This window comes from Bufo bufo, chromosome 2 (assembly GCF_905171765.1).
Source record: "Bufo bufo chromosome 2, aBufBuf1.1, whole genome shotgun sequence".
In the NCBI taxonomy this organism is placed as follows: domain Eukaryota; kingdom Metazoa; phylum Chordata; class Amphibia; order Anura; family Bufonidae; genus Bufo; species Bufo bufo.
This window is the reverse complement of record NC_053390.1, coordinates 38101683-38118646: the sequence shown is the minus strand read 5'-3', so window position 1 is coordinate 38118646 and position 16964 is coordinate 38101683. Positions and strand designations below refer to the sequence as shown.

Genomic DNA, 16964 nt, shown 5'->3' with positions numbered 1-16964 from the left:
ATGGCTGGACCCCTGCCAGACGCTTGTTCATCATTTGGAATAGGTAGCCGCTTTCAGAAAGCAGTGTGACGGCAATCAGTTTGCTGGCTTGGGCTCCACTGTGTCACAGCAGCTCTTCGGACTGGCTCTTAGAGGAGCGAAGAGGAGTTGGAGACCCCCTCCCCCTCCATGTGACATCCATAGGCCCGAATAGACAGGGACTGCCTCCATCTGCAGTACTTTGTGCACCAATGACCCGGCCCCAGACAGGCTGTTATATGGAGGGCTGCGGGGCACACGTCCCCCCTCGCAGCATTCCACACCAATAAGTCAGACTCACATCAGGGGAATGATATCAGGACGGACCCATCCCTCAGCAGGCATGTCGCTTACTCATGGTATGAAGAGAGCTGCAAACACCGCTTCATCACTCTCCCCTCCGCCGTGCTACTTGCACCCCAAAACCCAATATATGCAAAATAAAAGGGGTACTCCCACCTCTGGAACCTGCTCCTATCTCCAGAACGGGGAAGGATTGCGCACTGCTTGCTTTCACCATTCGTTGCTAGAAGAGTTCCAAAAACAGATGAGAGAGCGCGCTCAGCTGTTTTCGGAAGTCCAATAGGGGTGAATGGAGAGTGTACTCCACAAGCGAGGCCAACTCGTCATTCGGCGCTATTAGACTAACGTAAACAGCCAAGGCGGCGCTCCCATAGTGGAGATCAGACGCCTGTGCAGCTGACGTCCCTGCGCCCTGGATAGGGACCCGCCATATCCTAGCGATACGCCATCAAAGTCCCAATACCCCTTTATGATAGGACATCAGGAACAGGTTGCGTATTTTAGTGCAAGGACTCACGCTTGTCCAACCATGTTGCATCAGTTTTTTTTCCCGCACTAGCAAATTCTACGGTACACATATTATCAAGAGCTTCCGGAAAACCAGCGCCAACTCACACGGGGTGACATGGACACGAAGAAGACACCTCACCCATAAGTGAAACCCGGTCCTACCTCTAGCCCTGCAGCTGGTTTCCCCATCCGCTCCACAGACAGATTCATCACCAGCCACTTCTAAGAACGGCGTTTATTAGTCATTCATGCAAATGAGCTGCGGCCACGTAAAGAGCCCTCCGAACTCGAGGGCGCCTGCCGTTCCTGAAGAGGAAACCTTCTGAGAGAGCGAAGAGCTATGAGTGGCAGATGACGCAGCTGGGACATCCCCGCGATTATACAGACTCAATGAAGCGATGACAGCTAGCTTCACTCGGAAAAAGCGGTTCCATTAGACATGGCTAAAGGCATCTCCTTGGGGCACCCCAAAAATCAAATCTGAGCAATTCCATCTGCCATGTTTTCCCAGCTCGTTCTGAAAAACCAGTCTGTCTGTAAGGCACCCGGCTGCATCAGGAGCCCTCCCCCACTGCTCTGTCTGCACTGAGAGAACGGTGCCACTAGGCCTCACTGCTTTAGGGCTCATTCACATAACCGTAGGCCGCCCGCAATGCCTGGGCACCGGCTGTTTGAATCCAGTGTTGTGGCGCGGACCCATGGAGGGGTCATTCACACAACCGTAGAGATACGGCGCGGTGTGAAGCGCTTCCATGGGCTTTCGGGTCCGTGCCTCTGCCATATATTGCGGATCGTGGACCCATTCGAGTCAATACGAGATTCACACAGCCGGTGCCCGTGCATTGCAGTCTGCAAGAGGGGCACAGATGGCCCACGGTCGTGTGAATGGGCCCTTAAAGGGGTGCTCCAGGCTTTCTTGAACATCGTTCTCTGTGCTGACCGGTCGAGGAAAGACAGTCTGCTGACTATTTACTCCTCCAACACTCCACCGATGCCGCCACCTCCGCTGCGCACTCTTTTCAGCTCAGTTTGCTACCAGTTCCTGTTCAGCTGCACACAATGTATACGCAGTACGCACCTGAACAGGAAGGCTAAGAGGAAGACTCTGGAAGACATCCAGTCAGGACCTGAGTGGAAGAGCGCGCATCCAGTCCTGACGTCTACGGCGGTGCAACGGAGGGTTACGTACTGAACAGACTATCTGCCCTCCGCGCACAGCAAGATTTTCAAGAATGCTCGGGGAACCCCTTTTAGCCACGAAACCTTCAGTCATAAATGCAGGGTATAGGCTGGATTCACACAGTCTTTTTTGGCATTTTCGCTGCCTTTTTGTCACTTTTGTACGTCGATGAGTTAGGAAAATCGCAAAAAAGCTTTTTTAATTGCGTTATTCACAGTAAATACGCAGCATTATACGGGGATGAGGTTTTTAAAAATACACAAAGGGGTCTGATGTGAACAGGAAGTTATTGCACAGAATGTCATATGAGAATAACATAGGGTTAATTATTTTGTTTCACCCTGCGGAATATTTGAGGTTCAGAGACCTTACAAAGCAGTCTTCCCCCCCCCCCCCCCGATTGATGACCTATCCTGAGGTTAGGTTAATATAAAAAGAATGCGCCACTCAGGAAACGAGTGCGGCCTAGCCCTGTCAATCTAAAACCAGAGGGGTATCATTACGGAGCACCAGGGGTGTCGCTGGAGTGGTGCTTGAACTGCATAAGCCCGCCTCCTGGTGCTCAAATAGAGCATTTGCATAATTTAAAAGTTTATTTTTCTCCGCAACCATACCGCCCACAGACATAAGACAGGTATTGTTTTAATCAGCGTCATCAACCCTACCAGCATATAAGCCTGGTAGGGTAGGGTTGATCCGGATGACAGAGTGGTTTTCCCATCTGAAAGCTGGGGGTCCAAAACTTAGGACGACTTTAGAAACTAGAGGCGAGCCCAGGGAAACCGTTTTATTAATGTTCTGTGGTCGGCAAAGTTTTGAGACTTCCCCCTTTTGTCCTCGGGATCGGAGAGCTCGAGTATTTCTTGGTCATGGTAACCAGAAAACAATAAGGGACCAAATGCTGTTCCCCACTCTCTGGCATGTGGTGAGGGAGCCGAGGCCAGTTCTAAGGTTCTGCATCAAAAGGCTCCGGGAGACGTTTCAGCACAAGTCTATGAACGGAACACAGTGTTGTACTGTGATTTCTCATCGTCGTCACCCGGAAGCTGTCGGGGGAGAGTCGGCACTCGTTAAGTTTAATGCTAGACTAGGTCTCTAAGCAGAAAAGAAATCCTCTAAAAAGTCCTAGCCAAATTGGCAAGAGCCGAGTCTTACTTGGGTTGTGGTTTGGAAGAGGCACCACAAAACCACATGCATTTGGATCCAGACTTTCACAGTCAACATGGAGCAAGGAGATCGGTCCAAACAAATTTTGGTGTGAATGAGAAGATCTTATCGATGGGGTTGTCAAATCCTCATGGCACTATCCCAATGGAAAAAGAGGGTTCTAAAGAGCTGGAGAAATGGGCTGCTCTGGAGTGGGGAGAATCGGCAGGATGCTTTAGGACCAGGGCGCTCAACGCCGTTCAAACTTGACCAATGTTGGTCTACCGTCCAGTGTGTATGGTGGACATTAGAACTGGCAGATGTCGGAATTGACCCAGTTCTCAATCCTTTGTTCACCTGGCAGCTGCTTGTCTTCCTCTTTCCCCCCCACTGTAAAAACATGCAGTTGGAAGGTATAGCTCTATCCTACCTTTAGGACCCAATTTACGCAACCGCAAAACACGGGCACCGGCCGTGTGCACCCTGCACCGCAATGTGGACCCATTGACTTCAATGGACCCGCGATCTGCACGATACGGCCAAAACTAAGACACAGCCTATCATTTGTGGTGCTGTCGCATAGACCCAGAAGCGCACAAAGGGCTTCCGTGTACTTTTAGGTCCGTGCCGCAAAAGACTAGACATGTCCTATCATTGTCCTCAACATGCGGATCACTGATGGGTAATGCACCAGGGAGCAGTTGCTCTCTCCGCAGGTATAGTCTGTAATCAGATCATCGGTTTATGGTTCAACGGTATCCCCAAGCGGTGACTCTGCGGAGAGTCCATGTGTGGTCCATTCGGTACCAATAGAGTTTTAGGGCGGCAAATGACGTAGTTGTGCTGCCTAAAGGTCCCTTTACACGGGACGATACAGCAGCAGATTGTGAGGAAGGAAGCGTTCATTCCCGACAATCGCCTGCTCGATCTCCTCCACAGTTTAGGGAGTAGCGATCGCTAATGCCATCGCTCATCCCCATACTGACTCATTGTTTACACAGCACAATGTGGCGCCAGAGAACAATTTTTGTGTCCACATGAATGATCTATAACTCGACGAACGAGCGCTTCGCTTGTTTATCGGGTAATCTAAGGCATCTTTACACTGACAGATAATTGCTTGTTAGAGATTATATTGTGGATTCTCGGTCCATGTAAAGGTCCCTTAATGGGTTTGTCTAATCTCAGACAATAGGGGCATATTGCTAGGACGTGCCCCCATTGTCTTATAGGTGTGGGTCCCACTGCTGGGACCGGCACCTATCTCCTAAATGTAGGCCGGCAAAGTTGTGGCTGGAGGACTCCGGTCCGGCCACCACCCAGCCGGCTCCCCATAGAAGTGAATGGAAGCGCGCCGCGCATGACCGACCACTGCTCCCATTCACTTCTATGGATCCAACAGAAATTGCCGAGCCAGCGCTCGGCGGCTTCATAGAAATGAATGGAGGGCAGCTTTGCATGCGCAGTGCGCCCTCCACCACTTTCGCGGCTCAGTTCTCAATATAGGTGCGGGTCCCATCAGACAATGGGGGCATATCCTAGCTTAATGCCCCCAATGTCTGAGACGAGACAACCCCTTTAAATCTCCTCTTGTGCCTGAGATTACAAGGGTTCGATGCCCTGGTCAGGTGGCACCGCATAAAAACTCTGCAATGTGGTGACAACTGGAAGCAGCGGGGGCGCCCGCGTGACCGAGAGCGCCTGAAAAGTCAGCTATTTGGTTGATCAACCCCTTTTATTTAGAGGGATGTTCTGCAAGTCGGGTAAATACGTCCTTTGTTTTCAAGGTGCAGCATCACATTAGAAAAGGCCACTTATTGCCACGGCGAGGCGCGCTCCACGAGACGGCCGCGATACGGGACGCTGTTTATCCCTCGAGTCATTGAGCGACTGAAATAACTTCTGAAACGCCGTCAGAAATATCCTAACAAACAAAACTGGCTCGGCGCGCAGCACAAGCATGCAGGTCACAAGACCTTCTGTGAGGCACTAATCCCCGCTCGCAGCTCACTGACGCGCTGTTTCTCTGGTTGATGTGGTTAATCGAGAAGCTACAGCTGACCGGGGCACAAGACGGAGTCACCGCTCCGGAATAGATTTCCTCAATCTCGTGTTAATCAGCCTGTTTCCTGGTCTTAATTATGCAAAGCAAAAAATACTGGGGGAAAAAAAACATAAAAATATAAATCTAAACGTATAAAAAAAAAATGAATTATGAAAAGTGAAACAATAAAATTGGAACCTGATCTAGTTAATAAAACAAAAAACACAAAAAATAAAAAATACGTATTTTTCTCCCTAAAAGATGCACAAAATAGGGGGGAAAATGTCTCCGCGTCTTATGGGGTGAATACTAATGAGCACTTTCATTATGGAAGCGCTCATTTGTACAGGAAGACCAGGGGGCGGTGAATGCAGCGCTCCCCGGTCTCTGTACTCACTGCTTCCTAGTCCTCGGCCGTCTACTGTGCTGTGACAGCGCACGGACGTCGGCGCTCTGTGATCTCACGCTGTGCACCTTGGGACACAGCTTAGCCGGCAGGAAGAAGAAGAGAGCTGGATGTTTGGAGTTTTTTTTTTTTTTTATCTGATCTGAGCATGGGGATCATTCACCCATGTGAATGATCCCCATGCTCAGATCAGATAAAAAAAATAAAAAAAACATCCAGCTCTCTTCTTCTTCCTGCAGGCTAAGCTGTGTCCCAAGGTGCACAGCGTGAGGTCACAGAGCGCCGACGTCCGTGCGCTGTCACAGCACAGTGAGTGGTCTGATCGGAGGTCTGATTGGGGGTCATTCACATGGTGGTCTGATCGGAGGTCTGATTGGGGGTCATTCACATGGAGGTCTGATTTAAAGTCTGATTGGGGGGAATTATTAATATCGAGGCCTGATCTGAGGTCTGACTGGAAAACTTAACACTGAGGGTCTGGTTCTGGGGTCTGATTAACATTGGAGGGGGCTGTGAGCTGAGGTATGATTAAGGCTGGTTTCACACGGGCGTTGCGGGAAAATGTGCGGGTGCGTTGCGGGAACACACACGATTTTTCCGCGCGAGTGCAAAACATTGTAATGCGTTTTGTACTCGCGTGAGAAAAATCGTGCATGTTTGGTACCCAAACCCGAACTTCTTCACAGAAGTTCGGGCTTGGGATCGGTGTTCTGTAGATTGTATTATTTTCCCTTATAACATGGTTATAAGGGGAAATAATAGCATTCTGAATACAGAATACATAGTACAATAGCGCTAGAGGGGTTAAAAAAAAAGAAAAAATTATTTAACTCACCTTAATCCACTTGCTCGCGCAGCCCGGCATCTCGTCTGTCTCCTTCTTTGCTGATTGCAGGAAAAGGACCTGTGGTGACGTCACTCCGGTCATCACATGATCAATCACAGTGGTAAAAGACCATGTGATGACCGGAGTGACGTCACCACAGGTCCTGTTACTACAATCAGCAAAAAAGAAGACAGAAGAGAAGCCGGGCTGCGCGAGCAAGTGGATTAAGGTGAGTTAAATAATTTTTTAATTTTTTTTTAACCCCTCCAGCGCTATTTTACTATGCATTCTGTATTCAGAATGCTATTATTTTCCCTTATAACCATGTAATAAGGGAAAATAATAATGATCGGGTCTCCATCCTGATGGTCTCCTAGCAACCGTGCGTGAAAATCGCACCGCATCCGCACTTGCTTGCGGATGCTTGCGATTTTCACGCAACCCCATTCACTTCTATGGGGCCCGTGAAAAACGCTGAATATAGAGCATGCTGCGATTTTCACGCAACGCACAAGTGATGCGTGAAAATCACCGCTCGTGTGCACAGCCCCATAGAAATGAATGGGTCGGAATTCAGTGCGGGTGCAATGCGTTCAACTCACACATCGCATCCGCGCGGAATACTCGCCCGTGTGAAAGGGGCCTAACATTGGGGGGTCTGAGCTGAGGTCTAATGAAAAATATTTTTTGTCTTAGTTTCCTCCTCTAAAATCTAGGTGAGTCTTATGGGCAGGTTGGTCTTATAGGGTGAAAAATATGGTAAATTGGTTATAAAAAAAATAGTTTTATTAAAATTAAAAAGGTTAGATGGGCGGGGGTCTGACACCCTGAACCCCCATGGATCTGAGGGTTTTGGGCAGCCGCAGGAACTGGAAACAATACAGTGGACAGAGAAGGAAGCAAAAGGCTCCATCTATTATGTAGTGGCCATGCTGGGTACTGCAGCTCCGCTCCCACAAATGGGAGCTGAGGTGCTGCGTGCCGACGCCAGAAACTACACAGGGAACGGAAGACTTCTGTTCACGGCTGCCAGAAACATCTGATTGGTGGAAGTATCAGGTGTCCAGCCCTCACCATTATGATATGGATGACTTGTGCTGAAGGAAAACCCCTTTAAGGGGTTTTCCAGGATTCATATCTTGATGACCTATGCTCAGTCTGACTCCTAGCACCTCCACCGATCAGCTGTTTGAAGAGGCTCCAGTGAGCGCTGTGAATGGGCCTGGGCTGCAATACCAAGCACGGCCACTATACAATGTCAATGGTACGCTGTGAGGAGGCTGCAGCGATCACTGGTGCACTGCGGCTGCCCAAAACAGCTGATCGGCAGGGCTGCCAGGCGTTGGACCCTCACCCTCACCGATATCCTGAGGATAGATTACCAATATAGGAGTCCCAGAAAACCCCCTTAAAATTAGAAAGTGAATAGGTCATTTAAAAAAAAAAACATTCTGCTACAGCACAAATGTCATTGGTAAAATAATAATAAAATAAAAAAAGAATAAAGGGAAATTTCCGGTGATAAAATAGCACATCCGTAAGATAAACATGAAGTTAAAGGGATCCTCCACTTTGGACAATCCCTACTTGTTAAGCAGATCACAAAGTGTCCTACTGTGATCAGCTGTGATCTGTGGGGAAACCTGGTAATTAAGCGTTCAGTTTCCCTGCAGCGCCACCACAGGAGAAATTTAGTATTGCACATTATTCATTCATATCAATGGGTTGTCTGTGTAATACAGGAACGGGGCGGGTCCTCCAGAGCGGGACAGGATCTTTAAAACAGCGGCACATCCCCCATTATACTCAGAACGTCTATAAGGTAAATTAATAAAGGGAAGGCTTCTTCAGCAACGCTCTTGGCCACTTACCGCTCAGGGCCCAGCCAAATGCACATAAACTGCTGGGGCGTTGCTCTGCAGGGAAAGCTGGAGAGGGGCTCCTGCTATCTTTATTCAAATGGTTAGCGGGGGATACGAGGCTTCAGATGCCCATGGATTACACAGCGACTGAATAATATATAAACTAAATGACACGCACACTGCCCCCCCAGCTTGATGGGAAAAATGTGGTAGCAGACCCTCACTATGCTTCATACACTGCCGTACGTGGCATCACAGTGCACGTCTGCCGCCATATTTCATGCATTTTCTCAGTTTTAAGCAGTCGATCACCACAGAAATTAAAGGGATAGATGGAAATTGGGTGCAGGGTAAAATGGCACATTGCATTAAGATGACCACTACTGGACCACCGGTGGTGGTGGTGGTGGTGGTTCGCCTTTGACCCTGCAAGGACATTTCTGAACGTCCTTGTTGGGTTTGCAGGTGTAGAGAGCTGGCTGTCAGTGAATGACAGACATTAATCAGTGTATACAGATCAGGAAGCGGCCATGATGCTTCCTCCTCCTCGAGTCCTGGTCGACCCAGACTAGCTCTGAGGTGACGTCCGGCGGCTGGATCCCCCCTGGAAACGGGGGCCAAGACGTCAGCCCCAGGAAATCAGCTAAAAAATGAAATATTAAATGCCCCCAAAGGTGTTCTATATCTGTACGGGGGTGCAACATGTGTGTGTGTATATATATATATATATATATATATATATATATATATATATATATATATATAAATAAAAATGTAAAAAAAAAAAATTCTCGGGTCCAAAAAATAAAAACAAGAAACCGTAAAATAAAAAAAATGACAAAAATAAATTATTCAACTAACCATGTACTGAAAAAAAGGAAACTGGTCTGGTCATGAAGGGAGGAAAAGAGCACCTGTCTGCAGGAACAACCCCATGAAACCATGTAAGCCACCTGGTAAGGGCTGATCCTGCTGATTAAAACAATACCTTTAGCACCTAAATCTGTATAGCCATTGCAGGGATAGCTCACAATCGTAATTAATATGCTAATCACTAGGGGTGCACCGAAATGAAAATTCCGGTCCGAAACCGAAACCGAAAATTCAGGATGCCCTTGACCGAAAACCGAAACCGAAACTGCCTTTTTGCCCAAATACTTTTAAAATACTTTTTTTTTAATGATTTTATTAATAATTCTTTTTCATGAATGAAATTCATCTGTGGGTGGTGCTGTTATGGAGAGGGGGATCTGTGGGTGGCGCTGTTATGGAGAGGGGGATCTGTGGGTGGCGCTGTTATGGAGAGGGGGATCTGTGGGTGGCGCTGTTATGGAGAGGGGGATCTGTGGGTGGCGCTGTTATGGAGAGGGGGATCTGTGGGTGGCGCTGTTATGGAGAGGGGGATCTGTGGGTGGCGCTGTTATGGAGAGGGGGATCTGTGGGTGGCGCTGTTATGGAGAGGGGGATCTGTGGGTGGCGCTGTTATGGAGAGGGGGATCTGTGGGTGGCGCTGTTATGGAGAGGGGGATCTGTGGGTGGCGCTGTTATGGAGAGGGGGATCTGTGGGTGGCGCTGTTATGGAGAGGGGGATCTGTGGGTGGCGCTGTTATGGAGAGGGGGATCTGTGGGTGGCGCTGTTATGGAGAGGGGGATCTGTGGGTGGCGCTGTTATGGAGAGGGGGATCTGTGGGTGGCTCTGTTATGGAGAGGGGGATCTGTGGGTGGCGCTGTTATGGAGAGGGGGATCTGTGGGTGGCGCTGTTATGGAGAGGGGGATCTGTGGGTGGCGCTGTTATGGAGAGGGGGATCTGTGGGTGGCGCTGTTATGGAGAGGGGGATCTGTGGGTGGCGCTGTTATGGAGAGGGGGATCTGTGGGTGGCGCTGTTATGGAGAGGGGGATCTGTGGGTGGCGCTGTTATGGAGAGGGGGATCTGTGGGTGGCGCTGTTATGGAGAGGGGGATCTGTGGGTGGCGCTGTTATGGAGAGGGGGATCTGTGGGTGGCTCTGTTATGGAGAGGGGGATCTGTGGGTGGCGCTGTTATGGAGAGGGGGATCTGTGGGTGGCGCTGTTATGGAGAGGGGGATCTGTGGGTGGCGCTGTTATGGAGAGGGGGATCTGTGGGTGGCGCTGTTATGGAGAGGGGGATCTGTGGGTGGCGCTGTTATGGAGAGGGGGATCTGTGGGTGGCGCTGTTATGGAGAGGGGGATCTGTGGGTGGCTCTGTTATGGAGAGGGGGATCTGTGGGTGGCGCTGTTATGGAGAGGGGGATCTGTGGGTGGCGCTGTTATGGAGAGGGGGATCTGTGGGTGGCTCTGTTATGGAGAGGGGGATCTGTGGGTGGCGCTGTTATGGAGAGGGGGATCTGTGCACTGTTATGGAAAGGGGATATGTGCACTGTTATGGGCATAACAGTGCACAGATCCCTTTCCCCATAACAGTGCACAGATCCCTTTCCCCATAACAGTGCACAGATCCCTTTCCCCATAACAGTGCACAGATCCCTTTCCCCATAACAGTGCACAGATCCCTTTCCCCATAACAGTGCACAGATCCCTTTCCCCATAACAGTGCACAGATCCCTTTCCCCATAACAGTGCACAGATCCCTTTCCCCATAGCAGTGCACAGATCCCCCCTCCCCATAGCAGTGCCATAGACCGATCCCCCTACCCATAACAGCCCCGGCCCTGCTGCTCACAGCATCACTCACTGCATCTTTATTTTACCTTACAATCGTGACGCTCCAGTAACAACTCTGCAGGCAGAGCGGAGGGCGGCGTAACGTCACTTACTCACGTGACGCACCTGCTCCGCCCACTTTATGAATGAAGGAGGCGGAGCAGTCGCGTCACGTGAGTAAGTGACGTTACGCTGGCCTCCGCTCTGCCTGCAGAGTTGTTACTGGAGCGTCACGATTGTAAGGTAAAATAAAGATGCAGTGACAAAGTAAACCGCCCGCCCGGCGCCCGCCCGCAGATGGTGGGTGACAAATCCCCACACCCCATATTTTCGGCCGATATGTAACAATATCGGCCGAAGTGGATTAGGTGCATTTTCGGCCGATATTTTCGGCTGCCGGAATTTCGGTGCACCCCTACTAATCACAGCTTCAGTGCACCAAGAGGGTGCGCCCTAGCCCACCAGGCCCCTCCACTTTCCATTACTCAGCCACGCCTCCTTCCCTTGAGTGACAGGACCAGGCCCCCTCCTTGTGCTCCCGCCAGTCCCTGTTATGCTGTAATCAGCGCTTGCGCACCACATCTCCCTCAGGTTCCCCCACTGCCGAGATGATCCACCTCACGTCTGACCGGCCCACTTTAATACGAGATCATCGGGAAAGCCGCAATTTCCAAAGATTTCCCCTTTTTTGCTAGATCCGAACAGTATACACCGAGAGGGCTCGCCTTAAAGGGGTTGTCCGAGTGTTTAATACTGATGACCTATCCTGAGCTGATCCGTGGGTGGGGGTGCTGGGTGATGGACGCCCACCAATCTGATACCGATTGATTACCTATCCTGAGGATAGATCATCAGTATTAAACACTCGGAAAAACCCTTCATCCGATCCGGGCACAGAGGGGTCGGGGACGCCCTCAGCCGCAGCGGACGGCTCCTGTCCTTACACGGCCTGGACAGGTCACACACCCCTCCGACAGCTGCTAATTCATTGCTAAATTTCTGAGAGGAATAAAAGAGGAACGACACAACATGGCGTTATGAGAAAAGATGCTGTAAACCAGATTATATCATGGGAAATACAAGTATTGACAACTGCAGACATTTCCTGACTAAGCCCCGTATTCAGGAGGGCCTCGTGAAAGGGTTAAACACCGGACCGCCTCCCTCCATGGCTGTCCGCTAAGGCCGCTTTCAGACGAGCGAGTGTCACGCTCCGGACTCGCATAGCATTATATTGATTTATGATGCAATATGTAACCCTTAGAGGTCTGGAATGTATTGGATAACACTGACAGCATTACGTCAGTGTTATCCAATACATTCCAGAACTGTAAGGGTTACATATAGCATCATAAATCAATATAATACTCGCTCGACTGAAAGCGGCCATCGGGGTATTTACATGCAGCGGGTTCGTTGTCACACAGGATCCTACAGTCTGGTAATCCAGAAGACGTCTCGAGTGTTCGGCGGGAGGGTGTGAAATAACGACATCTTACCTCTGCTGAGATCTATCGGGACGTTCTCCTCCCCACTGTCATTCCGACCTAAAAAAAAGAATAATTATAATATAATTAGAAAAGGTGACCTCGTGGTCCGTCAGCGTGGAGTCCGCTCATATACACGAGGACCACGGACCCCCTGCTGTCCATGCCCCACAGAGGGTCCCAACACCGATGCACTGGAAGAAGGCAGAGTCTCCTCCTAGGCATCTCTGCCATCAGGAGAGGAACTACCACCAGGGGGCGGCACGCGAGGTCCTGACGCTGACTGGCTCAGTGCCGCTTCCTGTGTGTTGAGCCAGGATCGGGGAGCGCAGAATGGAAGCATCAGTGGGGTCACGCCTCTTTTACATCAGCCTGCCTGTGTCCTGAATGGGTTCATATATGGGATAAATATTAAAGGGGTTATCCACTCAGGACACCCCGCACCCCCAACAGTCAGCATAACTCTATAATGTAGCGGGCGGAGCGGCTTACCATCCACTGCAATGGGAGCAGCGCCGCAGTTACCAGCTGCGTCCACTACACAATGGACGGCGCTGTGGAGTTCCAGCAGAGCCACTGACTGGTGGAGGTGCGGGGTGTCGAGTCGACGACGATCAGATACCAATGAGCTGTTAATATCAAAAGGGGTGGATTAAGCACTGCACGCCGATTACGGCTCCCCCCGGCCTGACTGGCAGCTTGGCTGCATTATTCTGATGCACGTGGGCCACAATTTATTCTGAGGTTTCTTCAGGGGCGGCCACGGATGCCAGCGGGCGCTCCTGCACCTTGCCAGTCGCGGGCACGACCCGGGTTCGTCCCGATTCCCGGTGATGGGTTCAGAGCGGTTCACCATTGGGTGTGTATCCCAGCATGAGAAGGGTTAAACAGCGCAGTAGCAGTGCCCGGGTGACGGGCGTGCTCCTGCGGATGCTGCCATCACCTTCATGCTCGGGACGGGTGGGGGTCCCATGGATCATACAGCGATGGCAGTTTATATAGGAGTACCCCTTTAATTTTCACGTCTAACTTAGAAGCCTGCAGGGATGCCGGACGCCGCGATGCTCTGCGGACCACACACGGCAATACTCTGCGTCAGGCAGGGATCTCAGACCAGTGTCATGTGCGCAGGCTGTCACTAGGGGGCAGCGCTCAGAGGTTACTGTCACTTCCATCACAAACATGTTTTGCTCCGACACGGCTGGAGGATGAGACGCTGACCCCCCCCCCCCCCCAACACCAAATGACAAATCTCTGATTCAGGGGCCTGGAGAAAAACAACTGCCGAGGGGATCACGTAAGCTGGGGTTGTGCAACCTCCAGCTGCTGCCATACTACTACCCCCAGCATACACCCATCGCTCGCCTGCTGTTAGAACTCCCATATGAAGCATGCTGGGAGTTGTGCTTCCACAACAGCTGAGCGACAACCTCTGTCTCTTATGGTTTAAAGGGGTCTTCTCACCTCAGACATCTGTGGCCCATCACTAGCGTAGGCCGCCAAGGCCAGATAGCAATGGGTCCTAAAGGTGGGACTCGCACCTACCTCCAAAATAGGACCCCCCCCCCAAAGAGAACGGAGGGCAGCGGCACACAGGCAGCCACATTTCAGAAATGAATGGCGAACACGCCGCACCTGCGGAGATAGGAGGGGGTCCCATAGGTGGGCGGAGCTGTTGTGCGCACGCGTGCCCCCCCGCTCCAGTCACTTTCTATAGGACTGCCACGTACAGCGCTCACAGAAGTGAATGGAGCGGGGGGGGGGGGGGGGACCGACGTGAGCAATATGGCTCCATTCACAGACAGCACTCAGGGACCACCGTTCTCATGGTCGTCGGGGGTTCCGGCGGTCCCACTCCCAACTACCTCTTTAAATCTCTATGATCAGCTATATGCAGCCCTAACAGAGGCCGTCACCCAGCTTTCCCAGACACTGATATCAGAGGGGCAGGTATCTCACAGCCCGCCTTTAAAAAGCAGGACTCGCACAGACTTGCTTCGTTCCGGGTCACGTCCATACGCCGCAATGAGCAGTTCTGCAACATTCACCATTTGTCATGGTCCCCGCTTGCTGTCAGTGAATGGAAACGATAGCCTTTCCAGTCAGTCAGCAGGACGCAATCTGGATAAGGAGACGTTGTCAGGGCCCGAGGCGGCAGATGCGAAGGCGCTGCATTCAACGCAAGTCAAGACGTTTCTGTTTATATCGGCAAGTGTGAACAGAGCCTAAGCCGTCAGCCTCTGGGGGGGGGGGGGGGGGGGGTACAAGACACTTCTATTCACTGACAGCAAGCAGAGGGCTTGAAAATGAAAAGCGATTGAAACACAAAGTCTATTAGAAAACTGCAGGACACGACGTTAATGGTAGAGCCATAGGAAGGTCCCCTATATCTGCCTGGAACACGGGGCAGGCGTCAGGGCATGCTGGGAGTTGTAGTTGTGCAGCAGATGGAGAGGTCTAAGCTGTAAATGGGAGGTTTCGTCTGGCACCATCCTGCGACTTTTGCATGATCAAACCCTATATTATGCCAGCAGCACCCGCCCTATAGCTCAAGGCAGATGCCAGGGCTGTCAAAGCACGCTGGGAGTTGTAGTTGCGTTGCATATGTAGAGCCACAGGCTGTAAATCACTGTTCTGTGGATATATTCACAAATGTAATTCATATTTTTCATTTAGCACCATCCTGCGACTTTATCGCGATCTATGTTATGCCCGCAACCCACCGTCCTTTAGCTCCAGACAGATGCCACGACTGCCAGGGCATGCTGGGAGTTGTAGTTTGACAGCAGGAGAGCAGCAGGCTGCAGACCACTGTTCTATGGCTGTAACATAGACGCCATAGAATGGGAAGCTTCGTCCGCCACCATCCTGCAACTTTAGCATGATCATTACGAAGGCAACAGTAGTTCCACAGATGCCGTGGCTGTTAGGGAATGCTGGGAGTTGTAGTCGTGCAGCCGACGGAGAGCGACAAGTTGTAAATCATATAGTATGTGATTCATATACTGGCACCATCTTGCAACCTAAGCGCAATCAAACCTGTTGATTATGACGGCCGCCAACACCCGTCCTGTAGCTCCAGACAGATGCCACGGCTGTCAGGGCATGCTGGGAGTTGTAGTTCTGCAGCATATGGAGAGCGACAGGTTGCAGACCACTGTTCCACGGCTGTAACAAATGTCATTTCTACCATCCTGCGACTTTAGCATGATCAAACTCTATATTATATCAGCTACACCCGTCCTGTAGCTCCAGACAGATGCCACGGCTGTCAGGGCATGCTGGGAGTTGTAGTTGCGCAGCGTAATGCTGTAAATCACGGTTCTCTGCACATAACAGAAATGGCATTCGTACAGACATTCTGCCTGGCACCATCCTGCGATTTTAGCATAACCAAGCCCTATATTATGCCTGCAACACCCGCCCTGTGGCTCCAGACGCCACGGCTGTCAGGGCATGCTGGGAGTAGTAGTCGTTTTGCAGGAGAGTGACAGGTTGCAGACCAATGGCTAAAACATAAACGCCACTAATGGGAAGTCTCGCCCACCGCCACCATCCTGCGACTTTAACGCGATCAAACCCTACACTGTGCCAGCTACACCTGCCCGTCGCCCCCGACTACTCCTGCTGCATGACGCCACCAGATCAAGTCCTCTCGACCTTTTTATGGTCTCAATGGCGGTTTATCGGCTTATCCTGGGGGGGGTGACGTTCTTCGATCGCGCAAAAGTTGCGGCGCCCATATTGACTGGCACCTACGGCACAGGATCAGCAGCACCGGTCTGCGGGTGTCATAGTCATGGGCGAGGACCTCAGGGCAATGGGTGACACCTGCCCTGGTATCAAGCAGGGAGAGGGCAGGTCAAAAGGGCACAGTGCCAGCAGGGGGCTGTCATAGCTGTCACTGTGAGGGCACGGGGCAAACACCTAGACTGCCCCCCCAACCGGGAGATACCAAGAGGGCTGAGGCCGGGGGGGTGGGGGGAAGAGGGAGGGAAGGGGTTGGGCTGCCTCACCCCGCCGGCCATACTGAAACCCCGCAGCCCAAGAGCTTTTCTCCCGCCCAGGCCCAGACTCCCATGACCCAGCCCTTGCCGGTTACCTCTTATCCTGAGGTGCCGGAGGGAGCGGGCTCGGATGCTAGCCGCCATATTCCTCGGTGGGGAGACATTCACAACACCGGAAACATCGCTCTCTCTCGCGAGAACACGGGGGCCAGTGGGCGGGGAGTCTGCGGCGGAGAGCGAGTTTCCAGAGATCGTTTATTTTGTCTGGGTAATGGCTGTTTCTTTCTGTCCCGTAGATAAGAAAACGACTGCAGGCGAGAAAAACGCAATTTGAATACTGGGCTTAGGGATGAGTCGTCGTAGAGGCCGCGGCCGCCATATTTGTTGTGGGCAAGGAAGATTTAGGATGTTTGTTTTCTTCTTGTTTTTTACTGATTCATGTCCGAGATTTTATTGTAACATATAAACAAAGTTTTACAACAAAGGGGAAAAA

General features: G+C 51.2%; 1 protein-coding gene across 2 annotated transcripts in view; it reads right to left on the bottom strand.

Moving 5' to 3' along the window:
- The window catches only part of RICTOR (RPTOR independent companion of MTOR complex 2), a 90769-nt gene extending 74106 nt beyond the window's left edge, over positions 1–16663 (bottom strand). For both annotated transcript variants that reach the window (XM_040420948.1, XM_040420949.1), the window contains exons 1-2: positions 16567–16663; positions 12477–12524 (exon numbers count right to left, since the gene is read on the bottom strand). In XM_040420948.1, the coding sequence (XP_040276882.1) occupies positions 12477–12524; positions 16567–16615 (97 nt within the window). In that variant the 5' untranslated portion in view covers positions 16616–16663. The remainder of the gene's footprint in view (positions 1–12476; positions 12525–16566) is intronic.
- Between the last annotated feature and the right edge of the window lie 301 nt (positions 16664–16964).